The sequence below is a fragment of the Polyodon spathula genome, chromosome 4 (assembly GCF_017654505.1).
Source record: "Polyodon spathula isolate WHYD16114869_AA chromosome 4, ASM1765450v1, whole genome shotgun sequence".
In the NCBI taxonomy this organism is placed as follows: Eukaryota; Metazoa; Chordata; class Actinopteri; order Acipenseriformes; family Polyodontidae; genus Polyodon; species Polyodon spathula.
The window spans coordinates 21,145,073-21,165,570 of NC_054537.1; the positions used below are offsets into that span (position 1 = coordinate 21,145,073).

General features: G+C 42.0%; 1 protein-coding gene across 2 annotated transcripts in view; it reads left to right on the plus strand.

The window, feature by feature from the left end:
• Nucleotides 1-20,498, plus strand: part of LOC121314306 (corticotropin-releasing factor receptor 2) — a 103,135-nt gene that overhangs the window by 55,537 nt on the left and 27,100 nt on the right. For both annotated transcript variants that reach the window (XM_041247416.1, XM_041247417.1), the window contains 3 exons: nucleotides 2,197-2,314; nucleotides 3,910-4,063; nucleotides 7,036-7,096. In XM_041247416.1, the coding sequence (XP_041103350.1) occupies nucleotides 2,197-2,314; nucleotides 3,910-4,063; nucleotides 7,036-7,096 (333 nt within the window). The remainder of the gene's footprint in view (nucleotides 1-2,196; nucleotides 2,315-3,909; nucleotides 4,064-7,035; nucleotides 7,097-20,498) is intronic.

The following is a 20,498-nucleotide window of genomic DNA, read 5'->3' on the forward strand; positions in this document are numbered from 1 at the left end:
CCACCATGTCAATTTCATCCTTCGTGCTACCCACCGGGTTTTCCCATTTTATATGGGGGAAGTTGAAATCCCCCATTAGTATGGCTTCTCCTTTGCTACATGCATTTCTAGTGTCATTGTATAACAGATTATTTTGCTCACCATCTGAATTTGGCGGTCTATAGCATGCTCCTATTATTATGCCCTTTGATGCTGTCTCCCTTCTGTTTTTTTTGTTGATTTCTCCCCCCTTCCTTTCTAGTTTAAATGCTTCTGAACCTGCTGGAGGATTTTTTCTCCAAGTAGACTGGTTCCCTTGTTATTTAAGTGCAGTCCGTCCCGTCTATACAGATAGTCCTCATTGTAGAATGTGGTCCAATGATCAAGATAGGTGAAGCCTTCCCGTGTGCACCACGTCTTCAGCCATGCGTTTTGATTAATTATTTCCAACTGTCCATATGGTCCTTTGCAATTTGCCGGTAGTATACCAGAAAATACCAGTTTTGGTTTTCTCTTTTAATTTCCTTCCTAGCTCTCTGAATTTGTTTTGCAGGGATTTTGGTCTGTCTCTTCCAATATTATTCCAAATAATATGTATTGGATTTACCACTGTATCATGTATAAAGGGTTTCGCAGCCTCGCTAACAATAACAAACTTGTGCACAAATGTGAGAATCCATTGCACGGCCATGAGACTCTCAAAATTGTGAAAAACCATGAGTTTCATGGTTAAGTCTTGAGACTTGACATCCATGTGTTATACAAAGCAATAATATATTCTCTATCCTGTAAGAGGACAGTTGTTGTGAGATGTTGTATACAGTCAACATCCATTTTGTGTCTCATAAACACTTTCTTGCACAAAAAGAACCTACTTTTTTATTATTCATTCCATTTAAAACCAAAGCAATAGTATATTGTCCTGTAAGAGGACAGTGCTTTTTATATTAACTAAGGTAAGATATATTTCACGATGCTTGTGCCATGGTAGCTTCTTCCTTTTCTTGTTTTAAATGCTATTTAGCATCAGAAAAATATAAAGTTTGTAGGTGTTTTGCTGGGGATATTTTTTATGTTTTTTTATTTTCATTATTATTTTATTTGATTTCAGATGTATGATTTTAAGTTGTACTAGCTGCATTGGGATACACACAGACAAAAACTGCTAAGATACATGCCTGGAAAATAACTAATAACTCAGCTTTTACTTTACACATACAAGCTAGTGTCTGTTTTCTTGAAAAGGTAGCTTTTAGGAATATATATATATATATATATATATTTATTATATTATATATATTATATATCTATATATATAGATATATTATTATATATATTCAAATTGTTTGTAGTGTTTGTATGCACTGTTTAAAGGGCTACACACTATTTTATCAAGTTCTTTTTTTGTCAGTGATACTGTACATGGAACGTCACGGTTTTTGGAAAACATGCTTGTGTTTTTGTATTTTTGACGTTGCAGATTCAATAATAAGCCACCAGCCTAATAATGAAAAATAATCACTTCCACCACAATAAATCCCCAAATCTCCAAATAGCACTCAAATAATAAACAGTATATTTTGCAGATTTTATATCTTCTCTGATTGATCTAATCATACTTTACTATATATTGTACTCAAGCACCTTCAGGGGGTAGTCTTATTATGGTTTTTTTAATTAATTAATTAAATAATATAATAATTTTTATTATTATTAATTATTATTATTATTAATTCTTTAATAATATAATAATAATAATAATAATAATAATAATAATAATAATAATAATAATAACAAAATACATCTTGAAGATTTGCAGTCTGCTCTAAGTGGTCTCCACTTCAAGTGGGTACATTAATCACATCCTCCACCACAGACATTGCATATCATTTGGTAATAACTAATAACAACAAGAATTTAAAATGACATCTCTGGACTTCAAACCGATAACAAATCTTTGTAAACTACACATTAAAACACTGTATGGTCACTTTCTGAGTGACAGTCAAGGCCAGCAATTGATTTTTACTATACTTCCAGTGTTAACCCCACCCATCTGCGATGACGTTCCGCCGAGTACATATCCATAAGAGTATGACTATCAGTTTGAGCAAGGGGTTGTCTACATACCCCTAATGGATTCAGTAAGAAACGGAGCATAAATATACTTAATGCATGGTTGCAGAATTTAATTGCCTTTTATGCTTGTTTTTCTAGGAGCATCAGATGCCTCCGGAACATTATCCATTGGAACCTGATCACCACATTCATCCTACGGAATGTTATGTGGTTCCTTCTCCAGATGATTGACCATAATATACACGAGAGCAATGAGGTAACTTGGTTTGTATTTGCTGCTGCAGTTCTTGCTCCAATAAAGCCAATTAATATAGGATTGCAAGGCTTCTGTTGAAATTGAAAATACAGAGACATTTATCGCTGCTTTTTAAGTATATATTTATTTGTATTGAACAGTTTTCTAGTAGGAAGAGTTGCATTGATTTCCTGTATTTTATTTGTGTAGAATACCTTTGAGCAATATTTACGACACTTTCACAGAATAAATTCATTTTTTATTTGATCTTATTTTGGGAGTCTAGACAGATACATGTACAGTATCAACTAACCTTCACCGTGACTGTCATGAGTTGCATTGAACTGCCCCTAAAACCTTCTGCACACTGCTGCACCTGGTCCTAGTGCACCAGGGTAACTAAGTGATTTACATGGGTTACATTATAGACTTTACTTTCATAAAATTATTTTAAAAATTCATACACAATAACTATTATCGCAACCGTTTATTCTCTCCATACTCTCCATCTGGCCCACATCAAAATTTAGTTGCCTAGTGATCTTCCTCGTAAATGTTGTAACTGTGCAACCTTCAAAAAATAGATGTTGTCTCTTTAAAAAATAAGCTGTCTTTATCTGGCCATGTGGGGTCCTAATATGATCTTGTTTGAAAGTTTAAATCAATTTAGGCTTTAATGGAGGCAAGTTTAAAACAGAGCGGCATAAGCAAACTGCCGATTCTTTTCTAGCACTCTACTAAATAAACAGCTAAACAGTAAGTAATACTAACAAACACACATTAGAAATCCTATTACTCCTATAGAAATATTATACTGTAATTATATTTCTGGGGGTCGAGTGGTGGTGGTGGAGGGGGGTGGGAGTCAGGATAACATCAGGACATGATTAGGACAAGGATTAACAAAGTTGAGATCAACCAAATTACTCAGAATTGGACAAATCCTGATGGGCTAAATAAACTCCACTCATTTTTTTATTTTTTATTTTCTTATTGGTATGTTCTACTTTGACATGGTTTTATTCTAGTAATGACAACAATAAGGACCTTGATAAAACAAAGAACATTGTTAAAGTTAGTAGAATATGCTTTGTGAAGTTATGCAGAGTGATATCAGAGATACAAATCCTGTTTTGAATGAACATCTAAACAGAGTATTGTCTTATTTTAGTGGTGGTGGTGTCTGAATTAGTTATCTGTGAATCTTTTTTTAGTCTTGCTGGAGGTGCCTGGTTTTGATTGACTTCCTGCTCCTGGCAGATTAAGATACTTTGAGCAGACTTCGATTTTTGGAAGAAGGCTGATGGACCACCTTATTCAGCAATTAAATTACCTTACTGTTAAATGGTGCCAGCATTTGTGACGATCACAGCAAGCTGTGGTGGCTTACTTATTTTTTGATGGATGTTACATTATTAGTTCTGAACTGATCAAAGCCATTTGAAAACTCTGCACTCTATGAAACTCAGTGTCTGGGAATTTAGCAGATTTACCATGTTTTCTTTTATATGAGACAAAATGATAACTCACAAAATAGTTCTAACTTGTAACTAACTGACTTGCTTATTAGTACATTATTTTGTATAAAGATGACTCTTTCTCTATTTTTTTTCCAGCCCTGGTGTCGTCTTATCACAACTATATACAATTATTTTGTCGTGACAAATTTCTTTTGGATGTTTGTTGAAGGATGTTACCTACACACAGCTATAGTGATGACCTATTCCACAGACAAACTGAGAAAATGGGTGTTTCTCTTCATTGGATGGTGTGAGTAAAATGTAGTATTTATTACTTCAAAACAGGATGATGGCATCTGTGTTATGGTGACAAGCTACATCACCTGAAATTTAGAAATTATTAATATTAACAATGATTTTTATTACATTAGAATAACCTATTTACTTCATGCTAATATTTCACTCAGCTTTCAATGAGATAAAATGAGACAGTAGTGGTGGGAACCAACCAAGACATAGGTTTGCTGTAATATATTTTTCCTCCAGGTAATGTGGATTTCCTATTAGCTCCGGTGTTAGTGGTTGAATTTTAATGCTGTCTCCAGTGATCAGCTTATTTGCGGCCTCCACGGCGCATCAGCACGCACACTGGCAGGAATGCTGGCTCCAGGGATCAGCCAAAGTACAGCCTCCCTAGCACCTCAGCATGGCAACCATCTGGAATGGGCTGGGTTGGGCATTTCGCAGGGGTCATATGGTGGTCACCTCCCATCTTAGGAAGACTCGACAGTGATATTGACATCCCAGCACCACCCCCCCTCTATCCCCCACCCAACTCAGCCCAGTTTACTTACCTTAACAATCCATTATTTTTTATTGATGTTAACTTCCTTCATCACTTACCTTAGCCATCTATTCTTTTTAATTGATGTTAACTTCATTCATCAACTCTCTTTTGAGGTTCCCAATTGTCCTCTTTCCTCCTCAACTCTGCCTCTTTGGAGAGCCTTCAGTATACGTTGCAATATCCAATATTTCTGAGAAGCTGGGTCACGGCTGTTCCACTTCAGTGGCTAACTCAGCATATCAGTTTGTTATCTCCACGAGGAGAACAAGGCGTGCTGAGACTGACCACAGAGCAATGTCAGGTTGAAGGATATTCATCGCAAGCTTGTGGGAAAATAAAGTGCTGGTCAACGTCACCCTGAATTCTCTAATCTCTAGCAGCCTCTGATCTCTGGACGGAGGAATGTCATTCTCTGCAACATTGCTGATGTTGGCGGCAAGCTGTGGATCTTATTACACCATTCCTCCAGTGCTGAATGAAGCACCTAGTCATAACGCTAAGTGAAGCAACCCTGACTCAAAGCCATCCTACATCTTGTAAGAATGTGCTTCAGGGTAGTCAGTGATGAAAGGGTTCTGTCCTACCCACACATTCAGGTTCTGTCGTGGTGGAAGAACATCAGCTGTGGCTCCTATGTTCCATTATCTAGAAGTATTGCTAGCCAGTATTAGTCTATTCCATATTCTCCCATTTCATCAGTTCTTGCTGCTTAGCCTTAGACACCACCTTGACACACCTCATCCTGTCCTGCTTTTGCACTTCAGTGACTACCAACTTTCTCTTATCAGCTAGCTTTCTCACATTGTTGAATGGCCTTACCATCAATATGGAACACCTTATCCACATGTACACTCTGAGTGGTGGACATAAAACAAAAATAGACGACAAAGCAAAAAACGCAAAGTATATTTCAGCTGAAGGTCATGTCAAGAAATTTCCCCCAAAATATCTTTACAAGTAGATTGTAAATTGTTTGCACATCTTGTAATATGAGTTTATATTATTTCAGAACAAATACGATCGATAGCTATTTAGCTTCAGAATGACACATTACACAAAAGTTTACTACAGAGGCTACTAAACAGAATGTAAAACAAACAACAGCTTTCAGAAAAGCAATTTGAAAGTCAATGCAGACAAAAAGTATTCCTGTTGGTTGTAGCCAAGTTAAATCAATACTACAGGTATGATCTTGTACAGCCACCTCTATTCAAACAACCTGTGGCTTACTTTTTAAATGCAATTAGGATTTTAGACGCTGTGGCAGGGCAGAAGCCCTGCCGGTATAAGGTGTGTGTGTATGTGTGTGTGTGTGTGTGTGTGTGTGTGTGTGTGTGTGTGTGTGTGTGTGTGTGTGGAGAAAACCTGTGGGAATGCGGCTGGGGCCATACTTTAGCTACATAAGAAGGTTGAATCACGGATTTTAGAGAGGTTAATGTCGGTATTGGTGAAAGTGTATGATGCTGTGTGCTGTCCTGTTTATGTCCGTGAGTTTTTGCATAGACGTTTTGATTTGGCCCTTGTGCCTGTTTATTTTGTTAATGTGTTTTTGTTGTTCATACTGTATTAGTTAAGTAAGCATGTGTGATAATGCTTAAACTGCAGCTGTCTTGCCTCTAAGTCTCTCTTTGTGCTGGTAACATCTTGGCCCATGACACTACCCTGTCACAGACCAGAATTAGGCATGTTTTCTATCTTTTGACTCAGTACTAATAAAATAAATGTCTGGATGGGACAAACAACATGACAATGAATATGTGTTGCATATATGAACTTTATTAAAACTGCCAGATGCCCTTGGGTAACTGAGTTTTGGGATTGTTTCTAATAGATTTTCACATTTGTAATGCTTTGCCTTACACTTTCAACCAATTCAGTGGATGTAGAATGTGCAGTTTCAATGATTGGGCAAGTATTCACACTACAGAGACAGAAAATGTTGGCAGCAATGCTTGCCTTTAACAAATTGCGTCACTCTGTTTTAGTAAGGAAGCAAATACCACTATCTTTAAGGTTTTATAGTGCTCTGAAATATTATTTACTTAGGTTTATTTTATGTTTAAACAGGTCTGCGAAATGTCTGCAAAATCCTAATTTTATTCCATAACCTACCTGGGATAAAGATGTGATTTAAGTAGACCCCTAACTATAGGCACTGGGGAAAGTCTTCTATAAGGAATATCATTAAAATAAATCAATGAACTATCCTTTAGTAATGTAACCTCTATAGAGACAGAAAAATAATCCTGTATCCCAACAACTAACTAATCAGTGCTGGTTATAAAAAGGTATTCTGATTGTTTAGGATTATTTTTTTTTGTTTTGTTTTTGTTGTAGGGGAAAGCTTTCATGACATAGAAAGCATATTTCAGGTAGCCTGAAAACCATGTGTTTCTGTCAAATATGTTTTTATTTATCCTGTTTCTCATTTACAGGTATTCCTTGTCCAATCATAGTGGCCTGGGCTATTGGCAAGCTGTATTATGAAAATGAGCAGTAAGTTTGCTGTTTGTAATTTATAACATCCAGATGATTGTCACGCATGTTATCGATTTGTCCACTGAAAAAGAAACATCGGCAGCTCCATGAGTTGCTACACACAAATTGAACATGACTCAGACGTTTATTTTCATTATTGCTGTAAGTCTCAAATGTAACAAACGATGTTCGTTTTTGGAATTTACGAATTTTAAGGGTTTTTTGTTTGTTTGTCTTGGGTTTCATTGATTAACATCAGGGCTGAAAATATTCCAGAAGCATCATACACATTTGTACAATTATTTTGCTTACAGGAAAAAATATTTCAGAATAATTCTGTGGAAAGAGTGATCAGTTTATGCATAAAAGTATTGTAGATACATTCAGTTTGTGTGCAGATACTTCTGGAGCCATGGATGTTCCTCAAGCCTTTTCAAGTGGTTGAAACAATTACCTGTGATTATTTCATATTGCATCCAAACACATCTGCAATTCATATTGATGAATGTAACCATTATAAAACACTTAAATGAAAACCAATCAACTTTAAAAACAAATATATATTAAAGTGGCATCCAAGTTATTGTTGTCTTCTAGCTTTCTAGAGTGAATTAGGAAGTTAAATTTTTCCGTGAAATAATAGGTAATTCTGAAATTTATCTGGATGATACTTCATTGGGAAAATGCTCAGAGTAGATCTGTTTACATGGCTTTGTGCAAACCTCTTTGTCTAAGCACCACTTGGGAGGAGAAGTTGTGCCAACTTGATTCATTTTCCCACATACGTACATGCTGTGTTTGGATGTGAACTTTTAACGCCAAGCACTTAAAACCACTCACCGATTTGCATAAAATCTCAAGTTTTGTAAAAAAAAAAAAAAAAAAAGTGTAAACTGAAATTGCTTATATTCAGAAAGTTTGATTGAAGCTGGCTTTAATTTTATGAATGTCTTCATATACAAACATTGCAGAATAAATGATGAGCGAAATGTTACCTTCTAAGTACAGTCTCCCCTGGATTACATAAGAAATTGTCTTTGTATCAAGTTCGGTGTTAAAAAATGTAATTTTCTTTAGGCAAAATACCAATTGGTGGGAGGAGGAACCCAACAGATACAACAGGCTAGATTCTCAAAGCTGGTTATTTCAAATCCCCATTTGCACAGTTTGCTGAAAAAAAAAAAAAAAAAAAACAATAAAGTGTCCAAACCAGAAATAAGTTAAACGAGATGTTTCATTTAGATGAGTAAGACGCCTTAAGTTATTTCTTATTTGTTTAATAATGTTTTTTTTTGGTTGTTTTTTGTGCTACTGACGATTTGGAGTAATAGCTTTCAGAATCAGGCACAACATGTTCAATACAAGCAGTATGGCAGGATTACAAACAAAACAAAGGGCACGCGGGCCAAAACAAAAAGTTCATAAAACTGATTACAAAAAAGATCAAGTGAGTACCTTTGTAACAAAATCACACAAATACTAGCAATCCTTCTCCAAACAACCTCCTAATGAGCCCAGAGTGGGTCTTTCTATATGATGGCTAGAGCCTTAATTACCAGCCACATTCTTCACAAGGTTTTTCATGGATTGGGAATTAACCCCAATCTTGCCACAACACACAATTCAAAATAATGATACATAATGCAAATAAATACACAAAACTTTAATAACAGTAATAATAATAAATAAATACATAAATATAAAAAAGGGGCGGGCACCCCCCCCCCCTTTCCTCATGCACAGCATATGGCCCAGTGGCCACCTCAGGGCAAGCAGAGCCGGCGACCCCAGGTGACGGCAGTCCCGGACCCCCAGCCAGCTCCACACTCTTGGGCGGTGAACTGGTCAAGAAGGCGGCAGTGGGAGCTCCAGTTCTCCCACATATTCTGGCGTAGACAGTGGCGAGCTATTGTCCCTAGGTGGTGGCGAGCTGGTGTCCCTGGGCGAACAGGAGGCCCCAGGTGATGCAAGCTTGGCAGTCCAAGGTGATGCGGGACCGGCAACCCCAGGCGGTGCGGAACAGTGCAGCAGCGGTCCCTCCGTAAGCTACGGCAGCAACTGACCCTCAGGGGGTGATAGCAGGAGGGGAGCCCTGGCCAATAAGGCAGCAGCGGGAGTTCCACTTCTCCCCCTGGTGATGGAGGCGGGAGCAAAATGCAGTCTCCCTCTAGCGGTGGAGGTCGGAATGACAGGTAGTCCTTCCATGACGGTAGAGGTGCGAGCTGCAAGCAGTCTTCCTCCTGCCATAGAAAGGTGCAGCTGGCCATGATTACTCCCACCTGGAAGTAGTGCTCCATCTCCTCCTCTTCCTGGAGGGTGGGTCAGCTGACCACAAAGTGGCCCTGTTCCCCGCAGGCAGAGCACAGGTTCTAGGCCTCGAGAGCACTCGTCCCCCCACTCCGGACCAGGGGCAGTTAAGGATGGACTGGCTCCTCTCCTCACAGAAAGGGCACCGACTCGAGGCCTCCACCAGTGTTAGTATTCATCCCAGCAGCCCATCTTGGGCGTTGGGTGCTCATGCTGCTGCAGAGGTTGCTGTTGCTGTCGCTGCTGCTGCCTTCTGCGGCTGCTCTTTCCCATTGTCAGAAAAAAAAAAAAATGACTTTCTAAAAAGAAAATAAAATAAAATAAAGCACCTGTAGTATCCCTGGTCTGACTCCTGGAGGTGCTGCTATCCCAAGATGACACCATATGTGGTAAAGATGGCTTGAATGGCGTGGGTGGTGACGTCAACGTCCAGGAAGCAGCACACAAACAACCAGGGATACAGGGTTGAAATGGCTGCAGCCAGACATATTTATTAAATAATAAAAAGACATTACAAACAAAACAAAAGGGCACGTGGGCAAAAACTAATTACAAAAAAAGAACAAACGAGGACCTTTGTAACAAATTCACACAAATAGTAGCAATCGTCTGTTTGGCACTCTGTCTCGGGAAGTCTCTCTCCTTCTCCAACCAACTTCCTAATGAACCCAGAGTAGGTCTTTTTGTATGGTGGCTGGAGCATTAACTACCCATTAATCAATCAATGACCTCATTAAGCCACATTCTTCACAAGGTTTTTACTTTTTTTTTTTTTTTTATGGATGGGGAATTAACCCCATCCTAGCCACAACACACAATTCAAAATAAAATAATGATAAATAATGCAACTAAATACACAAAACTATAATAACAACAACAACAACAACAACAATAATAATAAATAATAAATAATAATAATAATAATAATAATAATAATAATAATAATAATAATAATAATAATAATAATAATAATATATACATACATAAATATACAAAAGGGGTGGGCACCCCGTCACACACAGAATCAAGGTGTTTTTTTTTTGTTTTTTTTTTCTTTAATGTTCCCAGTGTTTTAGATCCTACTACGTCACCTGGTAGAATATTCCATGCATTTAAACGCTCGGTGTGAATAAGGGCTTTATACCTTTTCTTCTCAACTTACCTTTAATCAGCTTCAATGCACTCCCTCATTTTCTACTCTCGGTGTTAAATTTTAAGTAGTGTCGTAGGTTTTTGTCTGTACCATTTATGATTTTATAGACTTCAATCATGTCCCCTCTTTCCCTTTTGTTTCTAGGTTGAAGAGATTTAATTGTTTTAACCTGTCCTCATAGCTCATGTCATTAAGTCCTGAGATTATCCTAGTTTCCCTTCTCTGTACCTTCTCGAGTGCAAAGGTGACTTTTTTGTAGTGAGATGACCAAAACTATACACAGTATTCTAGTTGGGATCCCTTTTTAAAGTCTACATTCTCTATTTCCACTCTGTTCAGTTTGTACTGATAACCTAGATTTGTACACCCTCTATCCAATACTTTGCATTTCTTCACACTCAAATGAATTTGCCAGTTACAGAGAATGTCTTCATCCCTTTGAATGAACTGGGCTACGGTCCGCTGCTCCCTGAAATGTGGTATCATCTGCAAATTAAAAAAAATCTTGCCAGCGGTGTCTTGGTCCAAGTAATTCATATAACTAAGGAACAGTAAGGGTCCAAATACAGATCCTTGTGGTACCCCACAAAGTACATCCCCCCAAACAGAGTTTACACCTCTCAAAATTATTTTGTGGTTTCTGTTTTTTAGTCAGTTCTGCATCCCATTATATATCCTCCGCTATATTTCTGATGATTTAAATTTAAGTATCAGTCTTTTCTATGGGACTTTGCCAAAGGTTTTTTTTTTTTTTTAAATGTAAATTATACCATGAGGACTGCAATCATCTACATTAGCTGTAACGTCCTCAAAAAAGTTGTGTAGGTTAGTTAAGCATGACCTCCCTCTTCTGAATACTGTACATACTGGCTATCCCCTATAACATTGTTGCTGTACAAGTAGTGTTCAAACTTACGTCCTGTAATTGCTTTCATCATTTTGCATGTTACGGAAGTTAAATTATAGGTCTGTGACGGAAATATGAGTTCTGGTGATGAATCTTCCTCCCGACCTGTGAGGGCGCTAAAGAACGGGAGGAGAAGTATCTGGAAGGGCTGGCCTGACAGTTCGTTTCCGGGTCAGGGAAGTGGGTCAGCCTGGAAAGAAGCGAGACTCTGTTGTAAGACCGTATTGATTTGAGAGGTAAACGAGAGGCAGCTGCAAGTAATAAGGCAGCTGCAACCGTTTACCTAGATATCATGCGGGATTACATATAGGGGCCAGGGTAACGCTGGTCTTTTCCTTCGTTTGGGTTAACGCTTGGAGAGAGAAGGAGCGAGAGAGGAGCTCTCGTTGTAAAGAGAATTACGTGTTGTGTTTTGTTGTGTTTGTTTGTAATTGTCTGCGTTTTGCACCACCAGACAGTTAACTCACCGGTCCGGAGCTGTCGACCAGGGTCAGCACAATCCGGATCACCACTGCACGGAACCGTCACGAAATACAGTGTCTTCACCCACCACAAGCACGTCTGCACTCACCCAGGACTGGTGACCGTGTGTTCGTTTTGTTCGGGACTGTGCCCTATTATTGCTATCCCCGTGCTTTACACATTGTTGTGTATAGCCGGGGATTTATTATTTAACGGTCACCAGACCTGGATTATAAATAAAAGCACCTTTTCACTGGAAACTGTTGTCTGCCTGTCACTCCTGCATCGCATCACCGTTATACCTGTTCCCCTCCACTAGCCACTTTGCCACACGTGGTGTCAGAACACGGGATTATGGACCGCAACGCGCTGGCGGAGTTGCTGCAGGCACTGGAGACCAGACGGGATGCAGAGGAGAGACGGAGGGAGGAGCGCTATACGGCGCTCATTGAACGGGTAGGGCTGATCGTTGCTGCAGGAGCGACCCCTACCGGAACATCATTGATGTCGGCCCCGAAGGCACGGGCCATGAAAATGACGGCGGAGGATGATCCGGAGGCATTTTTGGTGGCGTTCGAGCGGCTGGCAACCGCGGCGGGATGGCCTCGGGAGTTCTGGGCAAGCCAGCTAGGACCTTGCCTGATCGGGGAAGCGCAGGCAGCTTACCAAGCCCTGAGCGACCAGTACGCCACTGACTATGACCTAGTCAAGCAGGCTATCCTCCGTCGTCTCAACATCACCGCGGAGACCCACCGGACGCGGTTCCGCGAGTACCGGAGAGCCCCGGAGACACGCCCCAGGGTGGTGGCACAGCGGTTGTGCGACCACATGGTCCATTGGCTGACCCCAGAGAAGAAGACCGCTCAACAAATGGGGGAAGCCATTGTGGTGGAACAATTCTGCCATGTGGTCGGCGCCGAAACTCAGGCGTGGGTACGGCGCCACAACCCTGACACCCTGGAGGAGGCGGTCAAATTGGCCGAAGATTTTGAGGACTCTCTGACGTCAGCCCGGGTCGGGATCCTGTCAGCCCCTGCCCTGCTCAGGAACCAACCTCTCCCTCCCTCTCCTCCAACACCACCACCATCACCCTCGGTCCCGGCACCCAGACCTCCCAGACCGCCGACCCCGTTGGGCCCCCTTGCCTCCCCCCCATGGAGACCGAGGATGGCCCCCAGCTGGGGTAGAGGTGTTGCCCCTGCCCCGTTGCCCTACCAGCAGCGGGACAGATATTTAACCTATGCCCCCTCTGTCCCTCCACTCTGTTTTAGGTGTAACCAGCCAGGACATAGGGCCAGGTCATGCCCCGCTGCTATGGAGTGTGACGTGGCTGCATGCAACTGGACACCTGGAACGGGTAAGCAGGGGGAAAACGGTTGGGAGGGGCCCTGTCTGATTGACGTGGTTTTAGGGAATGTGAAAACCCACGCGTTAGTGGACACAGGGTGTGAGCAAACCTTGATCAGGACAGCTCTCTTGGGCGGTATGTCGTGGCGGCCACAAGGTCAGGTGGCCATCTCCTGTATCCATGGAGACACGGCGGCATACCCCACCCTAAAAGTATATTTATCGGTAGGACCGATAAAACGTCACCTTGTAGTCGGGGTGGCGGAAAGGTTGCCGCACCCAGTTATTCTGGGCCGAGACTGGCCAAAATTCAAAGAATTGGTGCAAATAATGGCAGTCTCAGCCACACACGTAAACGTGGCAGAAAAAGGGAAAAAGGAACGGATTGGTGATGTGTTTCCTTTTCATCCTGAAATGTTTTCCCCTCTGTTCCGTCCTAGAAAAACAAATAAGGAGAGACGGACCGCGAAATGGGAGGGAGCGTCTTTGAGACAAGGCTGGGGTCTGGTGGGAGAGTGCTGTAATGGTAACAAACGCCAGTCGAAGGGAGTGGGAACGCAGTGCGACCGAGAGAGCGAGGTTACTGGGCCGACTAGGGCAGAGGTTATTCCAGCCCCTCTCAATATACCGGACCCGTGGTACTCAAGCGCGGACCTAGTGTGGGGCCAAAAGAACGACCCGTCACTGGTGCACGCTTGGGGGCAGGTCCGGTCCATTGAAGGTAAGGATGTTGATGGCGCTGGGCCGCTAGTATATCCACATTTCAGTATAAAGGGGCAATTACTATATAGGGTAAACCTAGCCGCGGGCACAGGACAGCCTGTAACACAATTATTGGTTCCCCCGTCTTGTCGGACCGAGGTCATGAGGCTGGCGCATGATATCCCTTTTGCGGGGCACCTCGGAGCCGAGAAGACGAGGGAGCGAATATTGGCTCGATTCTATTGGCTCGGTCTTCATACTGATGTGTCGAAATATGTAGCCACATGCCCAGACTGCCAGCGAGTAGCGCCAGGTCGAGTGCGCCCCGCTCCTTTGGTCCCACTGCCGATTATTTCCACTCCGTTCGAGCGCATTGCAATGGACATAATGGGCCCGTTGCTACCTTCTGACTCTGGGTATACGCATATATTAGTAGTGGTGGATTATGCAACGCGATACCCAGAGGCAGTTCCATTGAGGTCCACTAGTGCAGCTGCAATAGCCACCGAGTTAGCGCAGATTATGGCTAGAGTAGGGATCCCCAAGGAGATTTTGACTGATCACGGAACCAATTTTTTGTCCAATACGTTACAGCAGGTGTACAAAATATTAAAAATACGTCCCATCAGGACGTCCGTTTATCATCCACAATCGGACGGTTTGGTTGAACGTTTTAATCAGACCTTAAAGTCGATGCTGAGGCGATTTGTAACACAGGAGCAGAAACATTGGGCATCGCTTCTTCCCTACCTCCTTTTTGCGGTGAGAGAAGTGCCGCAGAGTTCAACGGGGTTCTCCCCCTTTGAGCTCCTGTACGGCCGGCAGCCTCGCGGCATTCTCGACCTGCTGAGGGAGGGGTGGGAGGAGCACAAAGGCTCGTCTAAAAATGTAGTGAAGTATGTGCTCCTACTACGAGATCGGCTGGATTTGGTCGGTCGTTTGGCCCAAGACAACCTCAGATCGGCTCAGCACCGACAACAGCAGCATTACAACAAAAATGCACGGATTCGAACCTTTCGACCAGGGGACAAGGTAATGCTGCTACTTCCCTCATCTGAATCGAAACTGTGTGCTAAATGGCAGGGGCCGTATGAGGTGATTCGGGCTATAGGGAAAGTAAATTATGAAATTAGACAGCCCGATCGCCGAAATGAACGTGAAATTTATCATGTCAATTTATTAAAGCCCTGGCAGGCAAGGGAGGTCTTATTTATAGCCCCAGGCAATATGGAGGATGATTTAGGTCCCTGTCCAGAGACCCCGAGCACAAGAGCGATTTCTATGGGGGAACAATTGGTTCCGGATCAGCAAAGAGAGCTGCGTAAGCTTATTGAGGAGTTCAGCGATGTTTTTTCTGACGTGCCCGGCAGGACAAACTTAGTTGAATATGACATTATCTCTCCACCAGGTGTCACAGTGCGAGAGAGACCGTACCGGATCCCGGAAAGTCGACGAAGTGGCGTTCGCAAAGAGGTATGTGATATGCTCGAGCTTGGGGTGATTGAGCCTTCCAGGAGCGAGTGGTGCAGTCCGATCGTCATAGTGGCTAAGAAAGACGGCACCAACCGCTTCTGTGTGGATTTCAGAAAGGTGAACGCTATTGCTAAGTTCGATGCATATCCCATGCCTCGGGTCGACGAACTTTTAGACAGACTGGGAAAAGCGAGGTTTATTTCCACTCTGGACCTGACGAAGGGATATTGGCAAATCCCTTTAACCCGCAGCTCCAGAGAGAAAACCGCATTTTCAACACCAGAAGGGCTGTTCCACTTTAAAACCATGCCGTTTGGGCTACATGGTGCGCCCGCTGCCTTTCAGAGACTGATGGACCAGGTTTTACGCCCACATCATGAATATGCAGCAGCGTATATTGATGACGTGGTGATATACAGCTCCACCTGGCGAGAGCATTTGGCTAGGGTTGCAGCCGTTCTTCAGTCTCTAAGGGCAGCCCGGCTGACAGCTAACTTGAGGAAATGTGCGTTTGCCAAAACAGAGACTCAATATTTGGGATTTTTAATGGGGAATGGAAGGGTGAGACCTGTAGTCACCAAAATCCAGGCTTTGGTTGATGCAGCGATCCCCAAAACCAAGACTCAGGTGAGGTCACTACTGGGCTTAGCCGGTTATTACCGCCGCTTCATCCCCGAGTACGCCACAGTGGTTAACCCGTTAGTCGACCTCACCAAAAAGAGTGCTCCAAATTTAATTAAATGGTCAGCTGAGTGTCAGGGAGCGTTTGATACTATTAAGCGTACACTTTGCCAGGCCCCCACTCTTATTACTCCAGATTTCACCAAGAGATTCATCCTCCACACCGACGCATCGAATGTAGGTTTGGGTGCAGTCTTGTCCCAAAAAGTAGCTGGAGTAGAGCACCCGATATTATACCTCAGTAAAAAAATGTTACCTCGGGAACGCAACTACTCCGTAGTCGAAAAAGAGTGTTTGGCCATTAAATGGGCTACTCACTCTTTACGATACTACCTGCTGGGACACTCATTCGATCTGGTCACAGACCACGCCCCACTCAAGTGGTTAAGCACAATGAAGGACAGCAATGCCCGGATAACTCGGTGGTATCTGGCATTGCAGCCCTTCATGTACCACATGGTACACCGTGCGGGGAAAGACCACCAAAATGCGGATTATTTTTCCCGGGAGGGGGGAGTAATGGGGAAGGTAGATTTAGCCGAGTGTTCCTTCGGCTCCACTCTGAGCGGTGGGATATGTGACGGAAAGATGAGTTCTGGTGATAAATCTTCCTCCCAACCTGTGAGGGCGCTAAAGAACGGGAGGAGAAGTATCTGGAAGGGCTGGCCTGACAGTTCGTTTCCGGGTCAGGGAAGTGGGTCAGCCTGGATGGAAGCGCGACTCTGTTGTAAGACCGTATTGATTTGAAAGGTAAACGAGAGGCAGCTGCAAGTAATAAGGCAGCTGCAACCGTTTACCTAGATATCATGCGGGATTACATATAGGGGCCAGGGTAACGCTGGTCTTTTCCTTCGTTTGGGTTAACGCTTGGAGAGAGAAGGAGCGAGAGAGGAGCTCTCGTTGTAAAGAGAATTACGTGTTGTGTTTTGTTGTGTTTGTTTGTAATTGTCTGCGTTTTGCACCACCAGACAGTTAACTCACCGGTCCGGAGCTGTCGACCAGGGTCAGCACAATCCGGATCACCACTGCACGGAACCGTCACGAAATACAGTGTCTTCACCCACCACAAGCACGTCTGCACTCACCCAGGACTGGTGACCGTGTGTTCGTTTTGTTCGGGACTGTGTCTGTATTATTGCTATCCCCGTGCTTTACACATTGTTGTGTATAGCCGGGGATTTATTATTTAACGGTCACCAGACCTGGATTATAAATAAAAGCACCTTTTCACTGGAAACTGTTGTCTGCCTGTCACTCCTGCATCGCATCACCGTTATACCTGTTCCCCTCCACTAGCCACTTTGCCACAGTCTGTAATTATGTGGGTCTGTTTTACCTCTCTTTTTAAATGCAACATTTGCAAGCTTCCAGTCTTCAGAACCTCAGTTCTTACCCCTTATGGCAAGATGAAAGCTTTGCACTTGTTAGGAGACAGATGGCTGAGTTGACTGTTTAAGTGATGAGCAATTAACCTGCTATAAAAGCATGTGGCTAGGGAAGCCAGACAGGAAAGGGTGTGCCTTCAGGGAGTGACTAACAATTTATTTTGACTGGGAAGTAGATGTCTGTTAGTGTTCAAGTGAGCTTTTGATTTCTATTTTACTGTTGTTAAAAGTGTTTTGTTTTTTCTTAATTTTCATTAATAAAAGTGTTCACATGCACTTTAATTGCATATTTGTGTCATTTGCTTCCTGACACAGAACCTGACCATTAAGCCTGGTGTCAGAGTGGGATTGTTCCCCGTAGTGACCTGTGGGTGAACTATGCCAAAAAAAACTAGGATTCTCAGTCTCTTTGGAAATTGCTTGAGAGCAGCAAAGATTTGGAAGCTTTCATGTATGAGGTATTAGAAAATGATTGAGTGTGAACAACCAATCAGATTCCAGATCTAGCCGGCTTCTATTTTGCATAGATGCCCACTGGAACGTTGAAGTGCTTAACTGTGAATTACATTTTAAAATCAAGCCGCGTTTAAAAACCGGCTTTTTCCTTTAACATTCTAATCTACAACTAATCTGATCTAAAAACTACTTTAAACATATTTTCTGATGCTGGTCTAGAGACAAGGGAAATCATGTGTGTGACAGGACACCATAATGAAAGCTCAATTCACAGCTACTGGACAGCAAATCAACAGGGAAGACACGATTGGTACACAATTCTGTCATCGGCTGGATCCAAATAACACCCTCCCTCAAATCCAGCCAGTCAAACTCCCAACCCTGTTTCAGTTCTTTCCACATTAGCCAATCCACTCCCTGCTTGCTTGAATAACACCCCTCCTCCAACAAGTTTCAAGTCTGACTCAGTACTACACGAACTATTCAACAATTGTACATGTCCAGTTAAATTATAATAAGAAAGAGTAAGACCCCAATAAATAAATATGTTAGCAATAATAATAGTTTTAATAATAATAACTCTCTATGTGTATGTCATTTTTCTATTCTAATTATGTTAAGGACTATTTTCCGCAGCGGAATGTTACCTGGCGAAGTATCAGAAGTTCAAAGTAAATATAGGTTTTAAAGGGTTATTTTAAGATAAAATAAAGAAATAAATAGTTTTCTAATAGCGATAGAGCCCTCTCGATGCAGGTTCTACCATGTGGTAGATGACCTTGACTTTCATTAGCTCCCTCGCCTACTGTTCGGGACGCATAACTCCAGTTGCGGTCATCTTCCATACGGTAGAGACCACATTGATGGGCTTTTATTGCTTAAATGTGGACCCAGGTATGATGGGGCGGGATACATTGGATGTTATGCAAGTGTTCTTGACCAGGACATCAGAGATGACTTCCAGAACGTGGTGGTGAACTATGTGGCTGCAGACCTGGAGAAAGATGAGCAGAAATGTGAAGATGATCCCGACTTTCAGGAGGTGCTGGGAGCACCAACAACATCTTCCCAACCAAGTCTGCTGTCTTGGTGTTGATGAAAATTGTGGAGGAGGAGGAGGAGCCAACTCCTTGCAGGCACACCTTCTCCTAAACTGACTGAGTGGCTTCCCTAGCCAGGTGCTTTTATATCACATGTCGTTAATTGATCATCAGTGAAAAAATCAAGTTGCCTGCCAGTGTCCTACCAGAATGCTCGTCTTTGGGTTTCCTGTTTCCCAGTTGTTTATTTTATTTTATTTTTTTAATTCTTCTCCATCTTCATGACTAACTCATGTTTCAACAGCATACTTTTCAGTTGACATGTGTGCTTCTAACAATTTATTTCTGATGCTTTTGGCACTAACACCTTTAGAACCTGTTTTTTGTTCCCAATTTAAATCCTTTCTGTTCTCCCTGTGGGTTCTTTGTATGCTTCGTGCCAGAACAGCTGCACCACTATCAGGAAGATGTAAGCCATCTGTCTTGTAAGCTCACTTTTCCCCAAATGGTGCTCCAGTTATTTATGAACTCTGTATTTACTCTCTAACCATCTATTTAAACCAGTTATTCTTCTAAGCTTTTCTTTCCCTGCTCTCAGCACATTAATTATTTTGACAGTTCAGTGAACCTCACTTTTAGTACAGTACTTCTGACCTCTCAAGTATGTTATTTGTCCTTACATGGACAATTTATTGTTGGTTCTGTACCAGCTCTGTTTGTGACCTGATTTACTTTGTCAATCACACCTTCAATTCTGACATGAGGGAGACAGATAGCATAACTGTTTACTAGGTCCCTTCTACAAGAAGTCTAGGTCCCTTCTACTGTAATTGTCTGCTCTTTGTTGATCAGCAGGCTTGCCAGTAGCACTAATTCTATCCTCCACTATATTACTAACCTGCTCTGTTGCCTGCTGCAATCAGACCTGTTCTTGTGAATCAAGAGTTAGAAATCCATTTGCATGTTCTGGATTCTGCTCTCTGCTACTTGAACTGTCTTCTTTGTTATCCATCTTTTTTCTTTTCCCTCAATTACAGCTAAGAATCACCTAGAAGTTTAGAATTGAAACTGGATAAATATAATTTAGAGCAGCATGTAATCAAAGAAAAATTATGTTGCAGAAGACTACCACAAGCCATAATAGTAGTACAGCATTTCCTGTTAGATTTTGAAATGTCATATTTTTTAATTTTTGTCAGTTTTTCATTAAGTATATGGAAAACTACAAAGCGGTATGAACTAACGTTATTCGGCAGATTTCATTTGACTTTATGAAGCAAAATTAGTTAATTCCATAGGATGATGCAAACATGTTGGCCAAAGCTATTCTGCCCATTTCATGTCTGATACTTGTTCATACTGGTAATGCAGCCCTCTTTTTCTGCATATTTGAAACAACGTATCTGTTCAGCTATTGCTTAAATCGAATAAAAACCAGGCTGCACGTATCAGCAGCTCTTGTTGTATATTTATTTTGTTTTTTGCCTGCGACGGAGATTGTTCTCTT